The sequence below is a fragment of the Pistacia vera genome, unplaced genomic scaffold, assembly GCF_008641045.1.
Source record: "Pistacia vera cultivar Batoury unplaced genomic scaffold, PisVer_v2 Contig654, whole genome shotgun sequence".
NCBI lineage: Eukaryota > Viridiplantae > Streptophyta > Magnoliopsida > Sapindales > Anacardiaceae > Pistacia > Pistacia vera.
The window spans coordinates 506401-522719 of NW_022196506.1; the positions used below are offsets into that span (position 1 = coordinate 506401).

The 16319-nt window shown below is 36.7% G+C and overlaps 1 protein-coding gene and 1 pseudogene across 1 annotated transcript; one reads left to right on the forward strand and one right to left on the reverse strand.

Moving 5' to 3' along the window:
- Positions 1-877: 877 nt before the first annotated feature.
- LOC116111927 lies at positions 878-2015 on the reverse strand (annotated as a pseudogene).
- An 876-nt stretch (positions 2016-2891) lies between these two features.
- LOC116111928 lies at positions 2892-3278 on the forward strand. The gene has a single exon (XM_031398086.1). It carries the CDS (start codon positions 2892-2894, stop codon positions 3276-3278), a length of 387 nt encoding a protein of 128 aa, XP_031253946.1.
- The last annotated feature ends 13041 nt before the right edge of the window (positions 3279-16319 follow it).

Below are 16319 nucleotides of genomic sequence, written 5' to 3' on the forward strand. Positions count from 1 at the left end.
GAGATCAGATTGGAGATCACACACGCCTCTCTTTCTCTCTTCTGGAAATTTTCTCTTTTTCGAGTTTTGATTATGGCCATGAGCGGTTAAAACTTTCATATCATGGTCAAAGGAAACGGAGGCCTCGGAATCAATAAAATTATGAGATCTAATCTGTTTTTTTATGTTCAATTTATGTTTTGAGTATTGGATGTTCTTCTATGCCTATTTTCATGGTTGTTTCATTTAATTACTAGGAGGCCTACTAGTGTATTATTCGTTGCAATCTACTGCTAAGTTAGATATCAAATCCGTAATTGTTTGATCCCTCTAACTTGTGTGTAATTAGGGTTTAAGAATTTGCCGCATCAGGAATTATTAAGTCTTAAGAAGAACATTTGACTAAATTAAATACAACTGTTTGTGTTTGTGTTGGTCAACTTCATCGATCTCTCTAGGTCTTAAGGCTGCCACTAGATTAAATCTTTAGCACTTGTCTAGGGTTGTTTAGTAGTAGGATTAATTAGATCGCTAGTTTCCTAATTAATTAGAACTAAGGAGAGATAAGAAAATAGTTCCAACAGTGAATACTGAAAGTAAGAATTGATTTATTTTTGCATCAATGATCAGTTATAAGATTCCGATGGTGGATGTTGACTTAGACCAAGTTTCGTTATTTTGATTGATTTTGATAATTTGGGTTGAATTGCTTTTCCTGAAATTGTTTCTGTTTTTACTTAAACCCCCCCCCCCCCCCCCTCCTTGTTCACGTAACATTAAACTCGGCTAGACACTCTCCGTGGGAATGATCCTTACTCACACTACTACATGTGTTTTTAGGTTTTAATCTTGGTTGTCTACGACAGCGCACCAATATCAGAATCCTGATGCTTATTCTTTATACACAAAACACAACAGGAAGATCACATAACATACCATATCTAGAAGGATTGTTCATAACTTCAACACCAGAATCGTGGAAATCGTGAACTGAATATTTGAGTCTTGTTAGTTGCTTCTCTAGCTCCTCTATGGCTTTATAGAATTCTATGTTGTGTAGTTTTGCTAACTCCACAGCAGCAGTACCTGAGCTTCCATTCACAAGTGCCCTCATGCGTGGTGAACAACCCAAAGCTCCCAAGCTTGCAAGCCCAAATTTCCTTCCTCTTGTCTTATATATCTCCTGAAAGATTGGAAATACATCATTAAAAGATGTAGAAAAAACTTCAAACAATCGATATGACAAAAGTCAATGTTATTACTTTGATTATAGTTGTTAAGTTGCTGATCACCATCCCTATAAATTATTTTTTAGAGTAATCCGACTGAAGCACACTTGAATTTGTTGTCAGAGCCGCATCATAATCATTGCTTCCGATGCTAAATAAGTAAACTGCATTGCACAACAATGTCTTGGCTTCTGCATCACCTAGTTTTTGCTTCAACTACTTCTCCACAATCTTGAAGCAAGTCTATCACCTGGAAGTTTAATAAGAGAAAATGGAAGCAAAGTCACAAAATTAACTCTTCAAGATTCAAATAAGCCAATCAAATTTATACACACATAGCCTTGATGAGTTTCAACTAGAGCACCAGCTCCTCCGGATGCAAAGTTCACCCCATAAATAAATTTAACTTCGTAAGGGGGCAAAGATGTTGGTACTAATGGTAATCCTGCATACTCAGCTGCAACAAAATTATTTGCGAGAGTAATTAATAGAGTGGTAAAATTCAGAGGCTCATCATACTCCTACTTGGAATTAACAACTTAATAATCAGTCATACCTATGAAATCCGAAATCAAACGCCCATCAGAAAATCTCCCAGTTGGGTATTTCCTTCTCACCGTATGGCTAGAAATTTGCCTGATAATGGCTAGTGGTGTTGATATAGTTATTATTGCCAGCATCAAATAGTGAATCACCGAAGACAAATAGTGCAACATGTTTTTTAGGCAATAGCCGGTGACAAGGGCCTGGGATGAGAAGACTTGAGCACAGCATCAAGAAACAGAGAAGGAAGCTTGGTCTTGTCATATTGAAATTCATTCACTTAATGTACTGTGCCCTTCTGCTCAATTAACTATCATTTAAAGGGTTGTTGACTTGGAGAAAAATAAATTGATGAACTCACAGGATTGAATTTTCAAACATTTCAGCAAGATATTTCCATTGATCATGTCACCATGATACACTTTCCTTAATTAGTTTTCACCAGTTGTACATATATACACTTCCTTATTTAGTCAAAATATGTATTAATAGCTGTAATTTAGGCAGATATTTCTGCAGTAATTTAGGCTTGATTCTAGCCTTGTATATTGCACATTTGTGCCTATATAATGAGAAGAAATCCTCACTAAGAGGACATTGAATCCAATTGGCATGGTATCAGAGCTAGGCTCCTAAGTTACAAACCTTTCTCATGTGGGTTTTCTGTTTTTTCTTTCTTGGTGTTTTTGGTCACATTGGGCTTCCTCTTGGGTGCTGTTGGCGTTGTTCTTAGGACTCCTTGGTATTTTTGTCACTGTCTGAGTGTCTCTTGGAGTTTTTTGACGCATTCTAGGTGTGCTTTATTGGTGGCGCATCTTTGTTTCTAAGGTTGTCCGTAGTTTCTAGTGGTCTGTTGCATTTGTCGACAGTTTCTGGTGGTTCCTTGGTGGTGGTCGATCTCTTCTGGGGTGGTTTGGGGTTCCCATTTTTTTTGGGAATTGATTGTTGACATGTTTGGGCGGGTATCGTTCTAGTTTTCTTTTCTGAAATTGTTTGGTTGATACTGTTTGGGATTATTCTTGGGCTATTGGCTATTTTTTGTTAGTGTTTAATTCAGTTATCATGTCTTCTGATTTTATTGTGGTGAAATTCACGAGTAAGAACTATTATGCCTAGGAATTTCAATTTCATTTATTTGTTATGGGGAAAAAGTTATGGGGTCATATTGATGGGAGTGATAAGGCTCCTACGGATGTTTCTAAACTAGCTCAGTGGCAAACCAAAGATGCTCGGGTGATGACATGGATTTTAGGATCAATGGATCCTATTATTGTTCTTAATCTAAGGCCATATAAGACTGCAAAATCTATGTGGGAATACTTAAAAAAAGTATATAATCAAGTCAATATTGCTCGACGTTCTCAATTAGAGTACGAGATTGCTAGTTATACTCAGGGTGATCTCTCCATTCAGGATTATTTTTCTGGATTTAATAATATCTGGGGAGAATTTACTGACATTATTTATGCCAAGGTACCAGAATATTCTCTCTCAGTTGTGCAGGAAATTCATGCGCAAAGCAAGTGAGATCAATTTTTAACGAAGTTACGACCTGAATTTGAAGCCACTTGCTCTAATTTGATGAATCGCAATCTCGTGCCATCTTTGGATATCTGTTTTGGGGAGTTACTTCGTGAGGAGCAACAACTTACCACCTAGGCCACTTATCAGCACGACAAAATGATATCCAATGCAATGGCTTATGCTACTCAAGGAAAAGGCAAGGGACGGGACATGCGGAACGTTCAATGCTTCAGCTGCAAGGAATATGGGCATATTGCCACCAACTGTACATGGAAATTTTGCAACTACTATAAGAAGCCGGGGCACATTATTAAGGAGTGTCTTACTCGTCCCCAGAATTGTCAGGCCAATGCTTATCAGGCTACTGTGGATTCCGCTTCTTCTGCTACTCCTAGTGCTTCCTCTGCTTTACTCCTGAGAAAGTACAACAGATGATTATTTCTGCATTGTCAGCCTTAGGACTGCAAGGTAACGGTTCGCTTTCTCCCTCATGGATTATTAATTCAGGTGCATCTAATCACATGACTAGGTCTTCTGATATTCTTGGCAATGTTCAAACTTATACTAGATCGACACATATTTGGATTGCTAATGGTTGTTAGTTACCTATTCGTGCTATTGGGGATGTTGATTCAACTATTAGAGATGTTTTTGTATCTCCTCAACTCTCTTCCAGTCTTATTTCAGTCGGGCAATTGGTTAATAATAACTGTGATGTTCATTTTTCTCGTGATGGTTGTCTTGTGCAGGATCAAGTGTCGAGCAAGATACTTGCGAAGGGGCCTATAGTTGGACATTTATTTCCTATGCATTTTTCCATTCCTACTATTATTTCATTTGCTTGTAATGCTATGAACAATAAGTGTGAAGTATGGCACAAACGGTTGGGTCATCCTAATTCTGCTATTTTATCTCATATAATAAACTCTGGTTTGTTGGGTAATAAAGATCAATTTTCTTTTCCTCTCTCTTTTGATTGTTCCACATGCAAATTAGGTAAAAGTAAGTCTCTTTCTTTTCCTTCTCATGGTAGTCATGCTAACCGCTATTTTGATTTAATTCATAGTGATGTGTAGGGAATTTCTTCGGTTATCTCACATGCAAATTATAAATACTTTGTTACATTCATCGATGATTATACAAAGTATACCTGGATCTATTTTCTTCGTGCTAAATCTGAGGTCTTATCTGTTTTTCAACAATTCACTGCTTATGTTGAGACTCAATTTTCTTCTGGTATTAAAATTCTGAGGTCTGATTCCGGGGGTGAATACATGTCTCGTGAGTTTCATGATTTTCTCACACAAAAAGGCATTGTCTCTCAACGTTCTTGTCCATATACACCTAAGCAAAATGGTGTTGTTGAACATAAAAATAGACATTTGTTGGATGTTGTTCGTACTCTTTTGCTTCAATCATCTGTTCCTCCTAAATTCTAGGTTGAAGCTTTATCTACGGTTGTTTATTTAATTAATAGATTGCCATCCAGTGTCTTGAATTATGAAACTCCTTATTTTCGTCTTTATAATCAGCATCCTGAATACCTTGACATGCATACTTTTGGTTGTGTTTGTTTTGTTCATTTGCCTTCTCATGAACGACATAAATTATCTGCTCAATATGTTAGATGTGCATTTATGGGTTATAGTACTTCACACAAAGGCTATGTTTGCTATGATCCATACTCTAACCGATTTGGTATTTCCCGTCATGTTGTGTTCTTTGAAAATTAGTCATTCTTTCCTTCTCATGATAAGTCTTTGCTTGAGATACATGTTTTGCCTCATTTTGATGACTTGCCTCCTTCTATTGACCGATTCAAATCTGGACTTGTATATGAAAGAAGACAATCTACTTTGCCCCTTCCTGAGCCTGGCCCGCCATCTGAACCTGTTCAGACTGAATCGTTTACGAGTGATCCGAATACTATCCTAGTTCCTCGTCGCTCGACTAGAGTGTCTCGTCCCCCAAACTAGTATGGTTTCTCTGCTACCTCTCTCCATGTTACTCTGTCAAATATTCCCATTCCATCCGGTTATTCTAAGGCAGCTAAACATGACTGTTGGCGTGAGGCAATGACCGAGGAACTTCAGGCTCTTCAAGATAATCATACATGGGATGTTGTCCCTTGTCCTCCTCAAGTGAAAGCTATTGGTTGCAAATGGGTCTATTCTATCAAGCTGCATTCTGATGGAACTCTGGATCGGTATAAGGCCCGGTTGGTTACCCTTGGCAATATACAAGAATATGGGGTGGACTATGAGGAGACTTTTGCTCCCGTTGCCAAAATGACTACAGTACGGACTATCCTGTCTGTTGCTGCATCGCGAGGTTGGTCTCTTCATCAGATGGATGTCAAAAATGCATTTCTTCATAGTCATCTCAAAGAAGGGATATACATGACCCTTCCACCCGGTTTGTTATCATCTTCTTCCTCGGATGTCTGTAGGTTGAAACGATCATTGTATGGGTTGAAACAAGCTCCCCAGGCCTGGTTTGATAAATTCCGCTCCACTTTGCTCCAATTTTCATTTCAGCAGAGTGCATATGATTCTTCTTTATTTTTTTGCAAGACATCTCTTGGCATTGTCCTTCTTCTGATTTATGTTGATGATATTGTTATTACTGGCACAGACTCTAGCTTGATCACCCGACTACAGCAACATCTTCAAGCCTCATTTCATATGAAGGACCTTGGTTCTCTTACATACTTCTTAGGCTTGGAAGTTCATACTGATTCTTCTGGCATTTTTTTGAATCAGCATGAATATACTCAGGATCTGATTGCATTAGCTAGTCTTCAAGATACTTCTTCTGTGGATACTCCTATGGAAGTAAACACGAAGTATCGTTAGGAAGAGGGTGATCTCCTTTCCGACCCTACTATGTATCGACAGTTAGTGGGGAGCTTAAACTACTTAATCATTACACGTCCTGATATTTCCTTTGCCGTACAGCAGGTTAGTCAATTCATGCAAGCTCCACGTCATCTACACTTAGCTGTCGTTCATCGTATCATTCGATATCTTCGAGGTTCTCCTAGTCGTGGCCTATTCTTCCCTACTGGGACTCCTCTTCAGCTTGTGGCTTACAGCGATGCAGATTGGGCAGGATGTCCTGATACGCGTCGATCTATTACAGGTTGGTGCATGTTTCTTGGTGACTCTTTGATATCTTGGAAGATATTCTTTGGCTTCAGCTTGTGGCTTACAGCGATGCAGATTGGGCAGGATGTCCTGATACGCGTTGATCTGTTACAGGTTGGTGCATGTTTCTTGGTGACTCTTTGATATCTTGGAAGATATTCTTTGGCTTTGTGGCCTCCTTGGTGAGATTGGTTTTGTTAAATCCGATCCTACTCCTTTACATGCTGACAACAGTAGTGCCATACCAAACACATTGAGGTGGACTGTCATTCCATTCGAGAAGTATTGGACACTCGTATCATTTCTCTTCCTCATATTTCTATTGACCTCCAGATTGCAGATGTGTTTACGAAGGCCATGACACGACAATGTCATCAATTTCTTGTAGGCAAATTGATGCTTCTTGACCGACCAGCATCAATTTGAGGGGGGATGTCACCATGATACGCTTTCCTTAATTAGTTTTCACCAGTTGTACATATATACACTTCCTTATTTAGTCAGAATATGTATTAATAGCTATAATTTAGGCAGATATTTCTGCAGTAATTTAGGCTTGATTCTAGCCTTGTATATTGCACATTTGTGCCTATATAATGAGAAGAAATCCTCACTAAGAGGACATTGAATCCAATTGACAATCAAACTAGACAGTTGTGAAGAAATACACTAGTAATTCATGTAATATTCCGTACACTTCCATTAGTCCTTTTTTTTTAATCTATAAGCATTAACTAAAGTTATCCATCTGTATTTCTTATTTATAGTTTTACTGAAACTTGGACAGCAAGATGTTCACCCAGTTTAAGTTTCCTTGGATACTGTTGAACTTTTATAAATTATACCATTTTACTCTTCTTTATTCTTTTTATTCAATTCTTGCTCATCATCATGACAGAAACGAAAGCTTGAATTTAATGTAGAAGATACCATCTTCACTAGTTCTGAGAGCTTGTTAGCTCCTTCTAATGCCGACAATTAGAATTTACGAGTCAGGCTAGCGTAACTTAAAATTTTATCTTAGATTGTTAACCCAAATTTAATTTCATTGATCCATGGTAATCTAATGGTTTTGAAATGAGTAAAAAGTTTTAAGTTACTCATCCAGAATCTATTTAGCTTGGAGGATTTCCTGTGTTCTTGTGGTTGTATTCTGCTTCGAGCGGTTGTTACTTTATATTCCTTTCATTTATCCTTCTATGAGAAAGCCTGAATTGACTTTTTGATATAATTGTACTGAAGCGAAAACAGGAAAATAAAGTACTATGTCACTTATATACATCAGTAAACTGTGTTATTATTTTATAATTAAACTCTATTATTGCTTTCATCATCAATAGATCAGTGCTGATAATGTTCAAATTAAACAAATAACTTATTAGTCACTATCCAATCATCTTCCAAACTTATTCAATATTCAGTGAACCTATTTGCTTAAAAAAGTAAGCTAATTAAATAATAGTACTATATAAATTATGAATTGCATATTTGAATCCTGTTAGTTGGCTCTCTAGCTTCTGCAGGACTTTATAGAGTTGTGTATTGTGTAGTTTAGCTAATTCTGGAGCAACTTCCAGGCAGGATCCTCAGCTTCCTAGGACAAGTACTATTTTAAGTGCTCTCATGTCTGGTGAACAACCCAAAGGTCCCACACTTATGAAGCCAAATTTTCTTCCTCCACTCTTTATATATATTTTCCTGAAAGATTAAAACAACTTGAAAATATATCATAAATTACTTGAAGAATAATGTTATGCCTAAAAAATCAGGGCTAACGTAAGCTTACATCAGCAAGCGCCAATCAGAGTTCAAGAAGGCTTTGTGTCATCTAGAATCTGCCACGTCACCCTAAGACAGAGAGAATATAGTTGTCATCAACCCAGCAAACTCAAGTTTGTTTGTGAATGAATTTGGTCCGCACACTTGTCCAAGCCCCCTTTAATTTAAGGATATTTTCTAAGTTATCAACCAATGGGACGCAAAGAAGGACTTGCACGACACCTACCCACTTGTAGACTTGTAATCATTATCTTGAATTCAACGACTATAAATAGCTTCACAGAATCGAGATGATCAGACTATTTGAATTCATAAAAGCAATTAGCAAAAACAATATAAAAGAAAGAGACTAGCTTAGTATTCTCTCTGAATACCAAGCTCTTGTAATTTTGTTCGCAAGTTAGCGACCTCTTGTAACTTGGTTAATCACCTAGAATACTCATTTAAAAGATAACAGTAGACATAGGAATCGCTTTAAGCATCCGAACCACTATAAAAAGTCTCACTGTCTCGTTTACATTAAGTCTTTGCATGCTACTGTGACCCATTAACCAAATCCCATAAATAATCACGGGTAACTTCTAAGCAATGTTTTAAAAACGGGACCAGACTAGCCGATTAGATCGGTCCAACCGGGTTTTGTTCAAGACTCTAGTTCACTAATATAATAAAACTAGATTTGTTATTTAGACCATTTTAAACCGTTGTTGGACCAATGGAACAATAACAGACTGCCAGTCCAACCGACCCGATAGCAAATTCGGTCCACTAAATCAAAATCCCTAAAACCATTTTACCCTATCTCTCCTTCTTCATTCGGCACTTTCAACTTCAAAATAGCAAAAATCTAATATGTAAAGAAGAAAGAGAAGAAGACAGGGAGAAAAAGAGAGGAAAAAAAAAAGACGAAGGAGAAGAAGAAAGAGAAGATGATGGGGAGAAAGTGTTGAGATTTAAGAAGAAATGAAATCTAACAATTGAAAAGAAGAAGAAGAGAATTTCTCATTCATTGTATATCGTGAGTCTATACAGCACATATATATATACAAGCATTCCTTTTTGTTATTCAAAGAATAACTAACTTACTAATCTATCTAACTCTAACAAACTTCCAACTAATTATGCCAGCTCTGCCTTTTAACAAACTTGAGCTGACTAAGCTGTAACGCATTTATTCTAGCCAGCTTCTCCTCCAACACTCCCTCTCAGGTTGGCATCTTGTAGATATCTTTCATTCCAAGTTTAGCAACTAATTTCTCATGCTGTTGTCTCCCCAATCCTTTGGTCAAGATATCTGCCACTTGTTCTCCACTACAAACATGTTCTGTGCTTAAAGTTTTGTCTTGGATTCTTTCTCTTACAAAGTGGCAGTAATCTCAATGTGTTTCATTCTCTCATGAAACATTGGATTGGCTGCAATTTGTAGAGCAGCTCTATTGTCACAAAAGAGCTTTACAGGCCTCATGTTCTCCAGATTTAATTCTTTCAGCAGTCCTAATAGCTAAACTATAAACTATCTCTGCAGTTGTGCTTGCCATGCTTTGATACTCTGCCTCTACTGATGACCTGGACACAATGCTTTGTTTCTTTATTTTTCATGATATGAGAGATTCACCTAACTTCACACAATATCCACTAACAGATTTTCTACTTACTGGACATGCAGCCCAATCAGAGTCACAGTAAGCTATTAGCTTCATGCTGCTATTCGAGGACATCAGAAGTCCAAGTCCTGGACTCCCTTTAATATATTTAACAATTCTCACTGCAGCCTCCAAGTGTGATTGCTTTGGATTATGCATATGTTGACTGAGAGTTTGTACTGAAAAACTAATATATGGTCTTGTCATAGTTAAATAGAGCAATCTACCTATTAGTCTCTTAAATATAGAAGGATCTTCCAGCAACTTATCTTCGTCTGTTGGTGGATATTTCTGATCATATTCAAATGAAGTAATTTTCTGATTTTGGTCAAAGGGAGTCTTGATTGGTTTGGCATCTCCCATTCCAGCTTCAGAGATCAATTCTAAGGCATATTTTCTCTGGTTCAACACTATGCCTTCTTTGGATCTAGCCACTTCAATTCCAAGAAAGTATCTTAATTCTCCCAAGTCTTTTATCTTGAAGCTTCTCTGCAAGATTTCTTTCAAATGTTTGATTATTTCTTCACAGTTTCCTGTTATTAAGATATCATCTACATAAACCAGTAGAATGACAATTTTGCTGTCATGTTTTCTTATGAACATAGAGTAATCATGCTTGCTCTAAATGTAACCATTTTTAATCAAAGCTTTGGTCAGCTTTAGGTTCCATTGCTTGCTGGCTTGTTTCAAGCCACAAAGGCTTTTGAGCAATCTACATGTCTTATGCTCCCCCTGATTGCGAAACCCCTTAGGCAACTCTATATACACTTCTTCATGTAGATCTCCTTGAAGAAATGCATTAAAGACATCCATTTGATACAATGGCCATTGATAAACAGCAGCTAGAGCTAAGATAGTACGCACTGTCACCATCTTTGCAACTGGGGAAAAGGTTTCTGTGAAATCAATTCCTTCTTACTGGTTGTAGCCCTTGGCTACAAGTCTGGCTTTGAAGCACTCAAGAGTGCCATCAGATCTGTATTTCACCTTAAAGACCCATTTGTAGCCTATGGCTGCCTTGCCAGGAGGAAAAGAGACTAACTCCCAAGTGTGATTAGCTTCCAGGGCACTGATTTCAACTTTCATGGCTTCAACCAGTGAGGTTGTTTGACAGCCTCTTCATAAGAAGAAGGTTCAATATGTTTAGACATGGAAGTGAGGAAGCATTGGTAAGAACTAGCAAGATGATCATAGGAAATATACTTTTGAATAGCAAAGTGAGCATGAGGGGAGACATAGTCTGTAAGCCATAATGGAGGCCTGGTGCTTCGAGAGGATCTTCTAGGAGCTCGGAAGATGACTTCAGGGACAGGAATATTAAGGGAATTATGAGAAGAAACATGAATATCAGGAGCATCATGAGCTGGTAAAATGGAAAAAAAAAAAAAAAAAAAAAAGTCAGACAACTGATGCTGTGTGGGAATGTGAGTGATAAGAGACTCAAGGGGCAGTGTATGATTCCGAGGTAGGAAATGAGAATCAAAATCCAAAGTAGCTGTGGGTTCTGAGGAGGGAAATAATGTTGGAGATGGAATGGCAAACTGAAAAGGAAAAATATGCTCCGTGAATTGCACATCTCTACTAACAAACAACTTGCGAGTGGCAAGAGATAGGAGCTTGTAGCCTTTTTGAGTTAATGAATACCCCAAGAAAATGGAAGGAATACTTCTAACACCCAGCTTATCTTTAGAAATGAAGTTGGCAACATAGCAAAAGCATCTAAACACCTTGAAATGCTCAATAAAAAGAGGTCTAGAGTAAAGCATTTCGTATGGACTCTTGTTAGAAAGAACTAAAGTGGGCAGTCTATTGATGATGTAGCAAGCAGTAAGTATGCACTCACTCCAGTAAGATATAGGAATGTTTGCTTGAATCTTTAATGCCCTGGCAACTTCAAGTAGATGTCTATGCTTCCTCTCTACTACACCATTCTGTTGAAGTGTGGCTACACAAGAACTTTGGTGAACAATCCCCAAAGAAGTAAATAAATTAGCACATTGTGAATTAAAGAATTCACTCCCATTGTCTGATCTAACAATCTTGATAGAGGCAGAAAATTGATTATGTACAAGAGCAATAAATTTCTTGAGATGTAGGATTGTTTCATGCTTATGTCGCATTAGGAAAATCCAAGTGATTCTGGTGAAGTCATCAACTAAAGTTAAGAAGAATTTGTGACCATTATGTGTAGGCTGAGAATATGGTCCCCATACATCCATGTGAATTAAAATAAAAGGTGCAAAAGCTTTGCTATGGCTTGCTGTGAATGGCATTCAAGTTTGTTTGGGAAGAGAACAGATATGACAATCAAAACCATGGTCATCCTTAACAAAAGCATGTTTGATTGTAGAATAATATTTGAGTTTAGAAAGAGGTACATGCCCCAATCGTTTGTGCCACAACTCAGAAGAACTAAGCATACATTGCTTGGTATTATTTGAAATTGGAAAACTTGGAACAACAGCATGAGAAACAGCATCAGGTGAAGATGATCTTGAATGAGCTAAGTCTGATGATGATTGTGGCAGTAGAAAGTAGAGGCCCTTAGTTTGTCTACCAATCCCTTTCACTTGCCCATTTGAGAGGTCCTAAATTACACAAAAATCAGGAAAAAAAGAAACATAACAAGATATGTCCTTAGTGAGCTTGGAAATGGAGATCAAGTTAAACTTGAAGTCAAGGACATAAAGAACATTGGTGATTTTTTGAGTGGGACTGATGAAGCAAGAGCCTATGTGAGAGACTTCTGATACATGGCCATTTGGGAGTCTTACTGATAGAGATATGATAGGAGAAATCAAGTCAACTAACTGCTCAACACAGTGTGACATGTGATGGCTAGCCCCAATGTCCAAGATCCAAAATTGCTTATTGCTAAGAGAAGAAAGGTAGCATTGTATACCTGCCATGTTAGCATTAATATCAGTCAGAGGAGAAGGAGATATGTCCCTATGCAGCAGCTTTAAGATCTCAGCATATTGCTCCTTTGTTAAAAAAAAAAAAAAAAAAAAAGGCTGATGACTTTGACTTAGATGAATCTGGTGCTGAGGAAATTGCATTAGTGTGAGTATCTGCCTGATCATTAGAAGTGACATTGTGAGCAGCGGATGATGGTTGATGTAGTCCTTTCTTTTTAGTGAACTTAAAGTCAGGAGGATATCCAATCAACCGATAGCAATTCTCCTTCTTGTGGCCTTTGACACTACAACACTCACACACCAAATTCCAGTTTTTTTTTTACTTGGTTAGTTGATGTGAAGAAGAGAACAATACAGTAGACTCTAAATGTGTATTAGCTAGTGGATGTATGGTGATATTCCTCTGACTTTCTTTAGTGATTAACATAGAGTAGGCCTAATTAATTGATGGTAAAGGTGTCATCATCAAAATTTGTCCTTGGGCTTGAATGTATGTCCCATTCAATCCCATCAAAAACTGAAGTAGTCTCTGATTTTGCATGTGATCTACATATAATTTGGACATGGCACAGTCACATGAAGGCAGTTGGATGATGGAGGAGTACTCATCCCATAGCAATTTCAACCGAGTGAAATATGCTAATATTGATAAACTTCCTTGTGTAAGAGTAACAATATCTCTGTGCAATTGAAAAATTCTCGAACCATTGACTTTATCAAAACATTCTTATAAATCCTTCCAGACCAAATAAGCATTAGATGCATACACAATACCACTTAACAGCTCTTTAGTTATAGAATCATGATCCAAGACAACACAATGGCATTACACCTATCCCACTGCTGATGCATGCTTGCTGGAACTGAAGTTTTGGTGCATGATCCATCTATAAATCCTAGCTTGTTTTTTGCTAATAAGGCTATTCTCATTGACCTACTCCAAAAAGAGTAATTATCCACACCAATTAATTGAAAAGATACAAGGATTGTACCTGGTGTATCAGATGGATGCAGGAATAGGGGATGATTGAAGCCAATTGCATCCACATTTTGAGTATCTTGTCCTTCTGATGAATGTGCATTCTGACCTCCAGTTGAGCTATTTTCTACAGTTGCCATGAGTTTGATGTTAAGCGAAATTATCAAGAATCAAAGATTGGAATTTGATTAAGTTAATGAATCAGCAAGAAAACAACAACCTCCAGAAACGTGAATCGAATGAATCAAGACTGATTCCTAATTGATTGAGAAGAAATCAGATTGAATTGAGATGATTCAAAGATTCGAAGAATCAAGTATTCTGGCCCCTTATCTAGGCTCTGATACCATGTTGAGATTTAAGAGGAAATGAAATCTAACAATTGAAAAGAAGAAGAAGAGAATTTCTCATTCATTGTATATCGTGAGTCTGTACATCGCATATATATATACAAGCATTCCTTTCTGTTATTCAAAGAATAACTAACTTACTAATCTAACTAACTCTAACAAACTTCCAACTAATTATGCCAGCTTTGCCTTTTAACAAACTTGAGCTGACTAAGCTGTCACGCATTTATTCCAGCCAACTTGTCCTCCAACAGAAAGAGAGAGAGAAAATAAAAATGAAGGAGAAGAAGAAGCAAAGAAGAAAGAGAAGATGATGGGGAGAAAGAGAGAAAAAATAAAAATGAAGGAGAAGAAGCAGCAGAAGAAGAAAGAGAAGATGACTAGGGGAGAAAGAGAGAAAAAAAGGTGAAGGAGAAGAAGAAGGAAGAAAATTCCTAATTTTATGGTGGTTTGTAGATAAAAGAAACATGGGGAATAAAAAGCATACATATCCTTCCCCGGATGCAAAGTTCACTCCATAAATAAATCGATCATTGTCAAATAATAAATATGTTGGAATCAATGGTAATTTTGCATACTCAGCCACAATAGATAGTTAATTGCAACAGTCATAAAGGAGAGTGACAATAGTTTTAGCTGCAAGGGGTACATGATATTGATAATTAAATAATAACAAATCATACCAATATAAATCTGGAATTAATCGCCCATTAGAACGTCTCCCAGTAGGGTATTTGAACTTTGAAGAAGGTTTCACCAAATGGCTAGAATTTTGACTGATATTCAGCTGTGATGTTGATATAGTTGTTATTTCCAACATCAAATAATGAATCACCAAAGATGAATACTGCAACATGTGTTCTAGGCGGCGGCCAGTGAGCATAGCCTGGAATGATCAGAAGACTTGAGCACATAACAAAGAAAAAGATAGGGATGCTACAGCGGTGGTGGGCCCAAGATTTTTGTCCGGGGGGGCCTCCACGGCTCTGTTATTATTTGTCAAACAATTAGTGAAAACTTTAAAAAATCATCATACCTTAAGTAAAGAAAATAATACAATATCAAGAACTTGAAAGAAAAGAATATAGAAACACAATATTTTCCTACTTGAATAAATCTATAAAAACCAAAATTTTAAGTAAATATTTTGAGTAAACCTGGAGCAAAACCTTCTTTTAATTTTTATTTTATTTTTATTTTTGGTTTCCAAAAATTATAATATAAATTTACATGACTTTGATCGGACCTAGCCTAAGCTAAAGTCAATCAAAATTTAAATCAAGTCAACATTGTATTGACTTATAATATGAATTAATAAAAAAATTGAGAATTTTCTTGGTATAAACATAGATAATAACTCAAATTTCTCTAATAATTTTGAGTTGCTAAATGTTAATGTTTGAAATGTAAGAAAGTTGTAGGTGAAGGGTGAAGAATAATGTCCTTTAAAATATGGTTAAGGTTTTAATTTGAAAAGCAGGAACATTCTTAGACACAAAACACAAAATAAACTCATAAGATCCATGTCTTTTTCCCTCAAATTAGAATAAAAAACCTTTAAAAAACAAGTATGATTCAACCTTATAATAAACTAAATTGAAATAAGCAATACACATACTTAAAACTGGTAAAACAGAAAACAAAGCTAATGGTACACCTTGAGTAGTTAAAGCTTTAACAATTTTAGTCTTCAAAAGTTTTAAGAGTGAATAGCATGCGAAAGAAAAAGAGAGGACGAGAGAGTAAAAAATTTTAAGGATGAAATCATAGAAAGTAAGTGGAGCCGTGGAGAAGAAGAGTTGAGAGAGTTTTAAACTTTTAATATGACGTGGGCTTAGAATATATATATTAATAGCAAGTTTTTTGTGGGTTTGGATATATGCATAATAGTTCTCATTTTCAAAAAATCCGAGGATAAGCTTGCGGATATATATTAGCAGCACTTTTTTGTAGGCCTATATATTAATAATTTTTTTTTTAAATAGGTGGCCTACCCTCAAAGGGGTTGGATTTGCCCTTATGCTACAGTGCCCCATGCATGCATCCACCACCCACCCTTGGTTTCAAGAGTAATTTAAGAGAAATTTGAGATATGGAGAGTTATTTTGAAATTTTTATTTTCATTTCAGATTTAATGCAATGAAAAGTGCTACTTTACTTTCTCACTGTTACATTACGGGTGTGTTTGTTTTATTATTTTGAGTAGTATTTTTGAAATATTATTGTTGA

Coding starts and splice junctions, on each gene's coding strand:
- LOC116111928 (XM_031398086.1), top strand. CDS start 2,892: ATGGGGAAAAAGTTATGGGGTCATATTGATGGGAGTGATAAGGCTCCT.